Here is a 14875-nt window from a genome sequence, read left to right on the forward strand (position 1 = left end):
GTTTCTATGTACAAGATAAAAGTTCACGGGGTTGGGGGTAATGGCATGGATAGAGGATTGACTAACAGAAAACAAAGAGTCAGAATAAATGGTTCATTCTCAGGTTGGCAATCAGTAACTAGTGGTTTGTCGCAGGGATCAGTGCTCGGACCCCAACTATTTACGATCTATATTAATGACTTGGAAAAAGGAAATGAGTGTAATGTAGCTAAGTTTGCTGATGATACAAAGATGGGAGGAAAAGCAATGTGTGAGCAGGACACAAAAAATCTGCAAAAGGACATAGACAGGCTAAGTGAGTGGGCAAAAATTTGGTAGATGGAGTATAATGTTGGAAAGTGTGAAGTCATTCACTTTGGCAGAAAAAAAATCAAAGAGCATGTTATTATTTAAATGGTGAGAGATTGCAACATGCTGCAGTACAGTGGGACCTGGGGGTACTTGTGCAAGAAACACAAAAGGATAGTATGCAGGTACAGCAAGTGATCAGGAAGGCCAATGGAGTCTTAGCCTTTATCGCAAAGGGGATGGAGTTTAAAAGCAGGGAAGTCTTGCTATAGTTGTACAGGGTATTGCTGAGGCCAAACGTGGAATACTGCGTGCAGTTTTGGTTTCCATAGTTACGAAAGGATATACTTGCTTTGGAGGCAGTTCAGAGAAGGTTCACAAGGTTGATTCCGGGGATGAGGGGGTTGACTTATGAGGAAAGGTTGAGTAGGTTGGGCCTCTACTCATTGGAATTCAGAAGAATGCGAGGTGATCTTATCGAAAAGTAGAAGATTATGAGGGGGCTTGACAAGGTGGATGCAGAGAGGATGTTTCCACTGATAGGGGAGACTAGAACTAGAAGGTAAAATCTTAGAATAAGATTAAAACTGAGATGAGGAGAAATTTCTTCTCTGAGGGTTGTAAATCTGTGGAATTTGCTGCCTCAGAGAGCTGTGGAAGCTGGGATTTTGAATAAATTTAAGACAGAAATAGACAGTTTCTTAAACGATAAGGGAATAAGGGGTTATGGGGAGCGGGCGGGGAAGTGGAGCTGAGTCCATGATCAGATCAGCCATGTTCGTATTGAATGGTGGAGCAGGCTCAAGAGGCCGCATGGCCTACTCCTGCTTCTATTTCTTATGTTCTTATGATTGTGAGGAATGGTCTCCGCTGCATTGCTATGGCATCGTCTGGAAATAGAGTTTATCAGCTTGGAGTAAAATTAAACTGAACAAAAGCCATCACGATCCTCCAATCAGTACATCACCATCAGTCCAGTAACAGACTGAAGTCATGGAAAAGTCCACAGATTGCTCAGTCCCTATGAGCAGAAAAGGAAGAAAGATAAATAAAAGGCAAAACTTGGCTCTCACCCAATCTTCTGCCTTCCTGAAACATACTCTTCCAATGGCCATGAGATTTGGCACTAGAGGGGAAGGTTTCTTCTAATCGTTTCTGAATATTAACAGTAGCCATTTTTACCAGATCAGCCGCTGATCCTTGTACAGTGGTGTTCACTGCTTGGCGTTGGGCCTGTTGGGATATAATAACCAAAATAAGAATCTGCGAGCACACATAGACGAGTGTCTGGACTACAAGCTCACATGCAGCAATGAGCAGGGGTATTGCTGAAAGGCCACAGGGATTTTTGTACAAAACTTAACCATTAAAAGGTGCTCTCCAATTCAGGTTGCAAGCAGCTGGTGCTCGGTTGTTTTAAATTTGAATAAATGTATTACAAACAGGTAAAGACCATCTGGTGCATCGAGCCTGTCCCACACAATAGCGATACCTTGTGTGTCATAACATGTACACTCCACCCCACCCCAAACCATATGATCGCCTGGGAGAGGCATAAAAACTGATTTAAAACCCAGGACAATTTTGGAAAAGTTTTATTACTAAAAATGTAATCACGCACGTGAAACTGCTTGAAACTGAGAAAATATAATTGAAAACCAGTTTATAGAAATCAGAGGGAGTTCGCAGAACATTGGTGATAACTAGTCGTCGATGTACCTTCACAGTTCTGTTTTTTTTTTAATTCGTTCATGGGATGTGGGCCTCGCTGGCAAGGTCAGCATTTACTGCCATCCCTAATTGCCCTCGAGAAGTTGGTGCTGCTTTCTTGAACCGCTGCAGTCTGCGTGCTGAAGGTACTCCCATCATACTTCCTTGTCGAGGTTTGGTACAACAAAGTAGCTTGCTAGGCCATTTCACAGGGCAGTTAAGAGTCAATATGTAGACCAGACCAGCCAGCAGATTTCCTTACCTAAAGGACATTAGGTGAGCCAGATGGGTTTTTACGACAATTCAGTAGTTTCACTATTACTGATACTAGCTTTGTATTCAGATTTACTAATTATCTGAATTTAAATTCCGCAGGTGCCATGGTGGGATGTGAACTCATATCGCTAGATCAGTCCAGGCCGGATTACTAGTTCAGTAACATAACCACTATGCTATCATACTCCTCTGGTGTCATCTGTAGATCTATATATGGCTCTGGATTTCCTATGGATGCTGGAAGCCACTGAATTTTGATTGAAATCTGGGAATACATGCCCGATCAGTAGCCTAGAGCAAGCGGGTTGAGAATTAAGTTCATGTGGCTAAAGCCTCACTTATCATCATAGGCAGTTCCTCGGAATCGAGGAGGACTTGCTTCCACTCCCAAAGTGAGTTCTTTGATGGCTGAACTGTCCGATACGAGAGCTACAGGTGGGGCAGACATACGTCGGCGAAAGGGGTCGGTAGGGCTGGTTTGCCGCGCGCTCCTTCCACTGCCTGCGCCTGGCCTCTTCATGCTCCTTGCGTCGAGACTCAAAGAGCTCAACGCCCTCCCGGATGGACTTTCTCCACCTCGGGCGGTCTGCAGCCAGGGTCTCCCAGGTGTCAGTGGTGATGTCGCACTTTACCAGGGAGGCTTTGAGGGTGTCGTTATAACGTTTCCGCTGTCCTCCTTTGGCTCGTTTACCATGAAGGAGCTCCACATAAAGCATTTGCTTAGGGAGTCTCATATCTGGCATACAAACTATGTGGCCTGCCCAGCGAAGCTGATCGAGTGTGGTCAGTGCTTCAACACTGGGGATGTTAACCTGGACGAGGACACTGATGTTAGTGCGCCTGTCCTCCCAGGGGATTTGCAGGATCTTGCGGAGACATCGTTGGTGATATATCTCCAGCGATTTGAGGTGCCTTCTGTACATCGTCCATGCCTCAGACTCATACAGGAGGGCGGGTATTACTACAGCCCTGTAGACCATGAGTTTGGTGGTAGATTTGAGGGCCTGGTCTTCAAACACTCTTTTCCTCAGACGGCCGAAGGCTGCGCTGGCGCACTGGAGGCGATGTTGAATCTCCACATCAATGTCGGCCTTTGTTGATAAGAGGCTCCCGAGATAAGGGAAATGGTCCACATTGTCCAGGGCCGCGCCGTGGATCTTGATGATTGGAGGGCAGTGCTGTGCGGCGATGACAGGCTGGTGAAGGACCTTTGTCTTACGGATGTTAAGCGTAAGGCCCATGCTTTCATATGCCTCAGTGAATACATTGACTATATCCTGGAGTTCAGCCTCTGAATGTGCAGATGCAGGCATCGTCTGCAAACTGCAGCTCAACGACAGAGGTTGGGGTGATCTTGGACCTGGCCTGGAGGCAGCATAGGTTAAACAGCTTCCCACTGGTTCTGTAGTTTAATTCCACTCCAGCGGGGAGCTTGTTGATTGTGAGGTGGAGTGTGGCAGCGAGGAAATTTGAGAAGAGGGCTGGAGCGATAACGCAGCCCTGTTCGACCCCGGTCCGGACATGGATTGGGTCTGTAATGGATCCGTTGGTAAGGATCACGGCCCGCATGTCATCGTGAAGTAGGCGAAGGATGTTGACAAACTTTTGGGGGCATCTGAAACAGAAGAGGATGCTCCATAGACCCTCACGGTTGACAGTGTCAAAGGCCTTTGTAAGATCGAAAAAGGCCATGTATAATGGCTGGCGCTGCTCCCTGCATTTTTCCTGCAACTGACGTGCTGCAAAGATCATGTCTGTTGTGCCCCGTAGGAGACGAAATCCAGATTGTGATTCCGGGAGGAGCTCCTTGGCTACAGGGAGAAGATGATTGAGGAGAACTCGAACGACAACCTTCTCAGTGGCTGAAAGTAGGGAGATTCCCCTGTAGTTGCCGCAGTCGGACTTGTCCCCCTTTTTAAAAATGGTCACAATCACTGCATCTCTGAGATCTCCCGACATACTCTCCTCCCTTCAGATGAGAGAGATGAGGTCATGTATCCGCGCCAACAGCACCTCTCCGCCATATTTTAGTGCCTCAGCAGGGATTCCATCCGCACCCATAGCCTTGTTATTGTATCTTCTGTGCTTTCTCCATCCACCACATGTTCTTTAGGTCCAGAGTTTTTTGTTGGACCTGAGCCTTGAGCCGTCTGTAATGTTGTTTTGCAGCTCCCAAGTTGGGCTGTTGCTTGAGGCTCAGAAATGCTTTGCGCTTGCGATCTTAGTTCTTCGATCTCCTGATCATTTTCATCAAACCAGTCCTGACGTTTTCTGGTTGAGTCACCAAGTGTCTCTTCACAGGCACTGGTTATAGAGGCCTGGAGGGCAGACCAAGCACTATGGGGATTCAGCATCTCAGGGTCATCAAGGCATGCCAGATTGGCCGTGAGGCGCTGGCTGTATCGGGCTCTCTTAGCTGGGTCTCTAAGTGCCCCGGCATTAACTTTTTTGCGGTACTGCTTCTGCTGTCCTCGCTGCTTTGGGGCAATGTTAATGTTGATGATGGGTCAGATTAGGCGGTGGTCCGTCCAGCAGTCGTCAGCTCCTGTCATAGCGCGGGTGATGCGCACATCCTTGCGATCCCTGGCTCAGACGATGATATAGTCAAGCAAGTGCCAGTGTTTGGAGCGAGCGTGTTGCCACGATGCCTTGTATTTGTCCCTCTAGCGGAACAGGGTGTGGGTAATGAGGAGTTCATGTTCTAGACATTTTGTCAGGAGTAGGGCAGCGCTGGCATTGGTTTTCCCTATCCCCTCTCTGCCAATCACGCCTCCCCAGAGGGCTGTGTCTTTGCCAACCCTGGCATTAAAATCACCCAGGAGGATCAATTTGTCGCCCATGGGGATACCGGACAAGGATGTCTCGAGGTTGGAATAAAAACCCTCTTTAACCTCATGCATTGCATCGAGTGTGGAGGCGTACGCACTGATGACTGTGGTACATTGGTTCCGAGATAGGGTGATACGGAGAGTCATGAGGTGTTCGTTGACCCCATAGAGGAGTCTTTGAGGCGGTCGACCAGCTCATTCTTGATGGCAAAGCCGACTCCATGAAGGCGGCGTTCTGCCTCTGGTTTCCCTTTCCAGAAGGTGGTGTAACCTCCACCATGTTTCTTCAACTGGCCTTCCCCTGCCCGACGGGTCTCGCTTCGGGCGGCAATGTCAATGTCAAAACGTCTGAATTCCCGGGCAACGATGGCGGTGCGGCATTTCGGCCTGTTGCTGTTGGGATTGTCCATGAGGGTCCTGACGTTCCAGGTCCCGAACTTCATACTGATGAAGTGGAAGATGCCTGTGTGTGAGTTTTTTTTAACATGGGCTGGCTGCTGCACACTGGTAACCACACAGGCTTAGCTGAACAAAGTCTTGGTCCAGTGGCAAGCGGGTCCAAGACAACTGGAGAGCAGGCACAGCTGTATAAGCCTAATTGCCTACGGCGAAGTGTTGGCCACAGGCTCAGCGCCGGGTAGCGCCATTGATGGTAGATGGCCTGAGGCTAGCTTGGGGGGCAGGCATTAGGAAGGTGACTTTCAAAGTTATTTTAAAAGATTAAAAGTTGATAAAGGTTCCCAATTTATTTCAAAAGTTTCTAAGAGTTGTTAAAAATCTAAGATGTAAATCAATAATAGATTATAAAAGTTTCCCCAATTTAAAAAGTTTCTAAAAGTTGTTAAAAGTCAAAGATGTGAGTTAATAATAAATGTTTAAAAGTATTTCGGTTGAGAGTCTAAAACGTAAGTTTTAAAAGTTCTCCCAAATTGTTTAATAAGTTTAAAAGTTGGCTAAAAGTTTAAAAATTAATTAAAAGTTGGTTGGGAGTATGAGACGGCACCACGCCTCGGTCCCTTCAGCCAGTTCAGCACCGGCCACGGAGTCCCTTCGGCGTACTTAGTGAGTCCCTTCGGCCTCACTTGTACTTAGCTGTGAAACAAGGTATTGCCTTTATACTGATAACTAAAAGCACACATTCCTTGGGGAAATTACATCCAACATCATCTTTGAAATCATAATATGCATTTATCATCATTCGTAGAGAATGTTTAAATCTAATTACTCAGGATTCCACTTTTTTTCACCATGTCACTTGTCATATAGTTTTAAAAAGTGCTCAGAGAGTTCAACATACGCCGAGTACTTTGTAAACTTTGACACTTTATACACCCCATGCAATATCAAACCCAATCAATGCAAAACTCACTCCTCCAGATAGTTTTACTCCATTGCACAGCAGAGTCAGGTTGGGCCTTGACTCTGGATTTACACTGCAAGTCAACATTAAAATTGCAGTATAAATGCACCAAAGGGTAGCTTCTTTCATAATGCTCAGCCAATTAGTAAGCAGTAAAAGCAAATATGCTCCTTTATTTGGTAGGAGGAGCCAAACAGACAGTGGCCACTGGAAGCAAGTTTTGAATAGTTCATATGGTTACAGACACATTTTAAAAAAATTAAATAGAAAGGACCCTGCCAAAACTTAGCACCAAACTCATACCAAAGACCTTTTCAATTTACAAGTACAGCTTTGTCAGAGTGAGTTTCTGGGGAAGGGAAGAGAGGCCCCAATTGACCTAACCAAAAAGATGAAGTGTTTTCCTGTAACAGGTGGTAAAGATGTGGGAAGCCATTGAATTATAGGGCACCAGCTGTTAGAGAAGATACAACGCTATCATCCAAATCAGAAGAAGAAAGCCAAACACTTGCTAAATAAGAGCAAAAATGAAAGCGTTATTTAGAACTGAAACTTCCTGTTAAGAGATTTAAAATCACTACAATTATAATCCAAACTTGACCCCTTCTGTTTGCATACAGTTATAGCAATCTTGGTTTTATCATTTTTCTATACATTTTTAATGCCATATGAAGTAAACTAAAAAAATTACCATAAAAATCCACATGATAGCCTCAATGAACCACAGGAAACCTCAGGAAACATTTTGCATGGCATATTAAAGCAGACACCTTGTTAAATACACTATAATATAATGGGAAACTTCAAACAAAAATAAAGTCTAGTAGTTTTACGATGGTGTCCTGCACAGAAACAGAAACTCACATAACTGCAGTAAGATTGTTACAAACTGATCACTATTGAGCAGAATTTGACCATACAACCATGGAGACAGACTCTGTAAACTGCAATACATACGTGAGCTTTAACGTGAGGATTGGGATCCTTTATTGCTGGAAGGTACCGTTTCCGGCCAAGAATTGTTTGAACAAATCCATTTTCGTGACATGTTTTTACTGTTTCCCGCAGAAATGTCTGAATCCCTGTGGAAACCGGTTAATTTTAAAATGTTATTTTTTTTTTTTAAAAAGCCTTTATTAAGGAATAGAACCTTTATATGCTGGAATTAAAGTCTTGCCCACAGTTATTCCCCCAACTGAAGAAAAGCTTCCTTTTAATTTGGTCTGTTTCTTTTAAGAAGGTTTTCTTCCCCATTTTCTTTCAAAGCTACCGACTCTGATGCACCATTCCGGGACCTGCAAGAGCCGGGTGGTTTGACTTATCCTCATGGTTTTCCATCCTTTCTTCCTCAGGAAGACCTGTATAAGTCACAAATGATTAAAAAATCCTCTTCGCTCCTGGAGTAATCTGGCTTTTCCCCATTGTGCATCTCCTTTGCTCACACAGAAAACAAACTCATTTAAAGATCTATTTTCTTCAAAACCAACCAGCGAAAGAATAAATGAAGGTTTCCTTACCTTTATATCGAGATTTGAATGTTTCTAGGTAACAACACGCATCATTCTCATCCAGGCGCATTTGCTCACCAAGAGACTTGGCTCCAATTCCGTAAATTATACCATAACAGATCTAAAGGAGAAAGGATGACTGCACATTAGAGTTCAGGGAGCAGCAGTAAATCAATACAGGAGGGTACACAATAGAGATGCAGCTTACACAAACTAGCAGAGTGCTTTCTGATCACAACTCACAAGATGCAATTCATTGATTAGAACTAGTTGATTCTACATGCTAGTGATTTGTTTTAATGAAAATAAATAATCAATCAGAATAGTACAGCCAGGTGGCCATTCGGCCCATCGAGTCTGCACCGGCTCTTTCAAAGAGTAATCCAGTTAGTCCCACTCCCCCGCTCTTTCCCCATATCCCTACAATTTTTTCTCCTTCAAGTATTTATCCGATTCTCTTTTGAAGGCTATTATTGAATCTCTTTCCACCACCCGATCAGGCAGTGCATTCCAAATCCTAACCACTCGTTGCGTAAAAAGATAGTTCCTCATGTCACCGCTGGTTCTTTTGCCAATCACCTTAAATCTGTGCCCTCTGGTTATCGACCCTTCAGCCATTGGAAACAGTTTCTCTTTATTTACTCTATCTAAACCCTTCATGTCATCTGCAAGTTTCAAAATTGTGCCCTGTACCCCCAAGTCATTAATCTGTATACAAAACAGCAGTGGTCCTACTACTGAACCCTGAGGAACACCACTGTATACCTTCCTCCAATCTGAAAAACAGCCATTCACCACAACTGTTTTCCATCCCTTAGCCAATGTTGTATCGATGCAGCTACGGCACTTTTATCCATGGGCTTTAGTTTTGCTGACAAGCCTAAACGTGGTACTTTAACAAACTCCATTTGAAAGTCCATATATACACGACATCAACTGCACTGCCCTCATCCAGCCTCTCTGTTACCTCATCAAAAAATTCAATCAAGTTAGTCAAATACAATTCACCCTTAACAAATCCATGCGGATTCTTTATTAGTCCATGTTTTTCCAAGTGGCTGTAAATGTTCTCCTGGATTATTGTTTCTAAAAGCTTCCCCACCACTGACGTTAAACTGACTGCCTGTAATTGCCAGGTTTATTCTTCGCCCCTTTTTTTGAACGAGAGTAACATTTGCAATCCTCCAGGCCTTTGGCACCACCTCTGTATCTAAGCAGGATTGGAAGATTGTGGCCAGCACCTCTGCAATTTCTACCCTTACTTCCCTCAGCAACCTAGGATGCATCCCATCTGGACTGGGTGATCTATCTATTTCAAGTACTGCCAGCGTTCCTTGTACCTCCTCTTTCTCTATTTTGATCTCATCCAGTAAGCCCGGCACATACTCATTTACCATACCTTTGGCAAAGTCCTCTTCCTTGGTAAAGACCGATATAGAGTATTCATTTTTTTTTTAATTTCAAAATATACTTTATTCATAAAAAAATCTGTACAGTACATTCAAAGGTATTTCAATATATTTAGCTGCGGTCAGCAATCCCATACACTATTATTTGGGTGCTGATGGCAGTTCCGTTCGTGACATTTCCTTGTTTTCCAGTTCAAGTGCAATTCGGTCCAATACGGGATACATTGTAGTACATTCAAACAAATTACATTTCATGTGTCACTATACAGTACACGGAATGGGTGACGGTACATTTTCATTTTTCTTTTCAACATGCATTTCGCAACAGACCAAGGTCAAACAAAAAACTGGGATGGTGGAAGCTGCGCTTCCTCTCCATGGCAGGAAAGAACCTGGTCATCAGGAGTGAGGTGCTCTCGGGGTTGCTACACGTGTCACAGGTCTGGCCCATCTCACGCTCCTGTGCTGCGGCAATCACCCGGGCCATCTTCCACTTTGTCTGGAGGTCCAAAATGGACCGTGTCCGCAGAGACACGATGTACAAATCTCTGGACAGTGGAGGAAAGGATGTTCCGAACGTGGCCCTTATCCTGATTGCCACCTTTGTGTGCGGCTGCATCAAGCTGTGCACAGACCCGTGGTACGCAAACACCAAGTGTCACTATGTGCTGAGGTTCTACCTGTCCCCATTGTTGCGAAGGATGGGTCTGGCCACGCTGCCGCGAAACGCCCCCACCAGTTGGACCATGCCTGTCCACCTGTCCTTCGTGGAAAAGTTTCTCACAAAAAACCCCTTTGACCACAAGGCCATAAAACAGTGGTCAGCACGTAAGGTCCTGGACGCCCTACGAAAGAAGGAGATGGTGGACCCTGTTGGGTGGTTCCCTATGCGGACTGTCGAACTTGTTTGGCAGAACGTCTCATCGCCAGAGCTTTCACACAAGCACCAAGACGTAGCTTGGTTGGCGGTGAGGAGGGCCTTACCTGTCAGAGCGTTCATGCACAGCCGACGTATCATCAACACGGCACGGTGCCCCCGAGTCAGCTGCGGGGCGGACGAGACTGTCACCCATCTCTTTCAGGATTGCGCCTTCGCAAGGCAGGTCTGGAAAGAGATGCAGTGGTTGCTGTCGAGGTTCATCCCAAGCAGCTCCGTAACACAGGACTCTGTGCTCTACGGGCTGTTCCCAGGGACACACACCGAGACAGACATCACCTGCCGCTGGAGGGCCATCAACTCAGTCAAAGACGCTCTTTGGTCTTGCCGAAACTTGCTGGTTTTCCAGAGCAAGGAGATGACCACGTCTGCGTGTTGCAGACTGGCGCAATCCAAGATCCAGGATTACGTGCTGAGGGACGCACTTAAAATTGGTGTAGTCACGGTGGGGAAGGGCCACAGTTTAAAGCCCTTCTGCCACGGAAAACCCGGGGGCAGGAATCAGTACAAAACCCCCCTCAGGCTGTATTTGTAATTTACTTTTTGTGTACATGGAGCACCATGATCTGTAAACACCTATGTAGTGCCATATACAATTCCTACACCTTCAGGAAATCTGGCTTGACGGTGAAGGGAATGGAGGCTCGGTCGGTCCAGTTGCCAAAGAGCATGGCCTCGCTCTTGCTGCGATTGACCTTTACTCCCGAGGCCAGTTCAAACTGGTCGCAGATTATGAGCAATCTGCGGACCGACTGCGGATTCGAGCAAAAAACGGCGACGTCATCCATGGACAGGGAGGTCTTGACCTGAACGCCTCCGCTGCCTGGGATCGTCACCCCTCTAATGCCCGCATCCTTCCCGATGGACTCGGCAAAGGGCTCGATACAACACACAAACAAGACAGAGGAGAGAGGACAGCCTTGCCTGACTCCAGGTCTGATTGGAAAGCTTTGAGTTTCCCACGCGTTGATTAGAACTGCACTACTGATGTCTGTGTAGAGCAGTTTGACCCAATTGCGGATACCCTCCCCAAACCCCATTTTGGAGAGCACGTCCATCAGGTACGTTTGCGATATCCTGTCAAAGGCTTTCTCCTGGTCTAAGCTGATTAAGCAGGTGTCCACCCTCCTGTCCCGCACGTAGCCGATCGTATCCCTGAGTAGCGCGAGGCTATCAGAGATCTTCCTGCCGGGGACAGCGCAGGTCTGGTCTGGGTGAATCACCAGCTCAAGAGCAGACTTGACCCTGTTGGCGATGACCTTTGACAGGATCTTGTAGTCCACATTGAGCAGCGAAATGGGCCACCAGTTTTTGATTTCCTCCCTCTCCCCCTTCTGCTTGTAGATGAGGGTGATGATGCCTTTCCTCATCGATTCTGACATGCTGCCGGCCAGAAGCATACCTCCGTACACTTCCAGCAGGTCGGGGCCCATCCAGTCCCACAGAGCCGAGTACAACTCGACCGGTAAGCCGTCGCTTCCGGGAGTTTTATTCGTCTCGAAGGACCGGACGGCCTTTGTCAGCTCGTCCAGAGTTATCGGGTGGTCCAGACTCTCCCGCTTGCTGTCGTCTAAGACCTCCGAAATAGTCGACAGGAAAGACTGGGAGGCCGCGTGGTCTGTGGGCTTGATGTCATACAGCCTGGCATAGAAGGATTTGCTGATCCTCTGCATGTCAGGCTACGAAGACGTCACAGAACCATCTTCTTCCTTTAGGCTGGTGATCACAAAGCTCCCCGTATACCTTTTGGAAGAAGAAACATGAACACGTCTCGTCCTGCTCGACGGAGCGGACTCTGGAGCGGAAGATGATCTTGGAGGACTCTGGGGCAAAGAACGAGGCTTGCTGGCCCTTCACCTCTTCGAGTTCCTCCGCGACATCGACCCCCATCAACTGCAGCAGGAGCAGGTTTTGCATATTCGTCTGGAGTTGGGACAATTCCCTCTGTCTCCCTCTCGCCTGCTGAACACCTTTGAGGATGAAGAACCTCTTGATGTTTGTCTTGGTTGTTTCCCACCAGTGCATGGGGGAATCACAGAGGGGTTTTACGGTTCTCCAACCTTTGTAATCCCTCTCGAGTTCCTCCACTTTTTCCGGAGTCAACAGTTTCACATTCAGCTTTCATATCCCTCTGCCAACTTTCTGGTTTTCCTGTGGGCGGGCGACAGTCGGCCAGTAGGAGGCAGTGGTCAGTGAAGAACACCGGTGTGACGTCAGTGGATCTGACCGTGAGCGTGTGGGACACAAACAGGAAGTCTATTCTGGAACAGACGGACCCGTCTGGTCTCGACCAGGTGTATCTGCGCGGTGCTCCGTCTGCAGGGTTGCTGAAGACGTTGCACAGCTTGGCGTCTTTTACCGCGTCCATCAGGAGTCTGGATGTGGTGTCCAGTTTGCTGTCGGCTCTGCTGGATCGTCCAGCCACATCGATGATGTAGTTGAAGTCACTGCCCAGAATGACCGGCCTGGACATCGCCAGCAGCAGTGGGAGCTGCTGGAAGAGGGCCAGCTATTCTGATCTGAGAGGCGAGGCATACACGTTAATTAGCCTTAGAGGGGAATTTTTGTACATTACATCTGCTATGAGGAGGCGGTCCCCCACCACCTCCTTAACTTCGGTGATGGTGAAGTGGCCTCCCCGCAGCAGAATGCCCAGGCCAGAAGACCGGTTGTCGTTGCCTCCTGACCATATGGATGGTCCATGGGCCCACCATCGTGACCACTGCTGGTAACTGCTGGAGTGCGGCAGACCGCACTCCTGCAAGAACAGCAGGTCCGCTTTGACCTTGGCGTGGTACCCAAAGGTGGAAACACATCGCGTAGTGGATTTTACACTACACACGTTAATAGTAGCAATTTTTAAATCCATTTTAACGTTACTGTTTACAGTTACAAACATTACACTTCAAGTAAATCGTCCTTTAAGTCTGAGGTCTGCCCAGTGGCCGGTTCCGGAATACATAGGTGATTACAATAAAAGTCTACTACACCTGGGCTGGCGTGCTCGTCATCCTCTGCCGTGGGAGTGTTTCGGTCAGGGGACTGCTGCAGTGCTACGATAAAGTCCGATATGTCCTCTCCACTGTCCTCGCCTGGTGTTGGTGGTTCCCTCTTTTCATCAGTCACAGTGTTCTCGAGCTGGTGTGCTTCGATCGCTGTGTTGCTCCCGGTATTCCGGAGGTGGGGTGTGCTGGGCACTTCGCTGCTCCCGTTATCCCGGAGCTGGTCTGCGTTGGTCGCTTCTTCGCTCCCGGTATTCCGGAGCTCGTGTGCACTGGGCACTTCGCTGCTCGCGGGTTCCTGGAGCAGGGCTGTGTTGGTCGCTTCACTGCTCCCGGTCGCCTGTGGCTGTGGGTTGGCGTATTGCCTCTTCTTTTGGTGTCGGTGGGGAGAGGCTTTTTCTCGCCTTTCCTCATCAGACGAGCTGCCGCCGCTGCTGTCTGTCGAGGTTTGTAGCCGCATCTTCCCTGTCGTTTCCGTAGGGGCCCTTGCTCGCCTGTTTTCCTTACTTTTTCTTGACTGTCTCCCATCCCGCTTCATCGTCTGCTGTCTCCTCGTTGCTGGACTCGGTGCGCTGGGGGAGAGCTTCGCTGCTGGCTGCTGGTGTCTCGCAGCTCGCCGTAGCAGGCTTGTCTTCCTCGCCAACTTGTTCAGAGTCCCCGGGGGCGTTGGTCGGGAGGACGGTGTGGCTCCCCTCTGGAGTGTTGTGTTCCTCAGCTTTCTCCTCCTCTGGTGCAATGTTCTTTGCTGCCTGCGCATAGCTGAAGTTGCGCTTGGGGCAGTTTTTGTAAAGGTGCCCAGCCAGACCACAGAGGTTGCAGCACTTGGTCTCCTTACAGTCCTTTGTCTGGTGGCCTTCCTTCTTGCAGTTTTGGCCGATGACAGTTTTGCAGCTTGCTGCCGCATGGCCTGCCTTCCCGCAGGCCCGGCACACGTTGGGTTGGCCAGCGTACACCATGTAGCCCCGGCTTCCTCCGATGGCGAAGCTGGAGGGGGGTGCAGGATGGTTCCGCTGGCGTCCACCTTCATGGTGACCTGGATCTGCCGCTTGCTGGTCCAAATCCCGTGCAAGTCTTTCACGTCGCTGCTGTTTCCTGCCCCATCGACATACCTGGCGAGGAAAGTCAGCACATCAATGACGGGGATGTGGGGGTTGTACATCTGCACTGTGATAGTGCGTCTTCTCTGCAACGGGAGGGTGAACAGTGGGCTCCCAAGATAGCACTGAGCGCAGCGGTTCACTGGCCTCCTTCAAACCCTTCAGGAACTTCAGACAGAGGGCGACGGTTCTGAAGGTCACGTCGAAGTAACCTCTCTTCGGGAGGTCCTGCAAGGCGAAGATGTCGGCGACTTTCATGCCTCATGTTCCAAGCAGAATTTTCTTCACGAACAGGTCCCGGTTGATCGTTGTCTGGTCTTCCACTTTCTTCACCGTCACTCGGATGGTGTTTCGGACACCCTGGTTCGCCGCTCGGTTGGCCGCCATCCGGGTTGCAGATTCCTCCTTTCGATGTGTATTGTGGCCGAAGCCTTCAATCTGTTGTGGTGCCAGTCCGGCA

General features: G+C 48.0%; 1 protein-coding gene across 2 annotated transcripts in view; it reads right to left on the reverse strand.

Annotated features, from left to right (window-relative positions):
• polq (polymerase (DNA directed), theta) overlaps positions 1–14875 on the reverse strand; it is a 140193-nt gene that overhangs the window by 9000 nt on the left and 116318 nt on the right. For both annotated transcript variants that reach the window (XM_070893556.1, XM_070893555.1), the window contains 3 exons: positions 7980–8091; positions 7420–7544; positions 1362–1521 (listed from right to left, as the gene is read on the reverse strand). In XM_070893556.1, coding sequence (XP_070749657.1) covers positions 1362–1521; positions 7420–7544; positions 7980–8091 — 397 coding nt within the window. The remainder of the gene's footprint in view (positions 1–1361; positions 1522–7419; positions 7545–7979; positions 8092–14875) is intronic.

Source organism: Pristiophorus japonicus, chromosome 11 (assembly GCF_044704955.1).
Source record: "Pristiophorus japonicus isolate sPriJap1 chromosome 11, sPriJap1.hap1, whole genome shotgun sequence".
Taxonomy (NCBI): Eukaryota; Metazoa; Chordata; class Chondrichthyes; family Pristiophoridae; genus Pristiophorus; species Pristiophorus japonicus.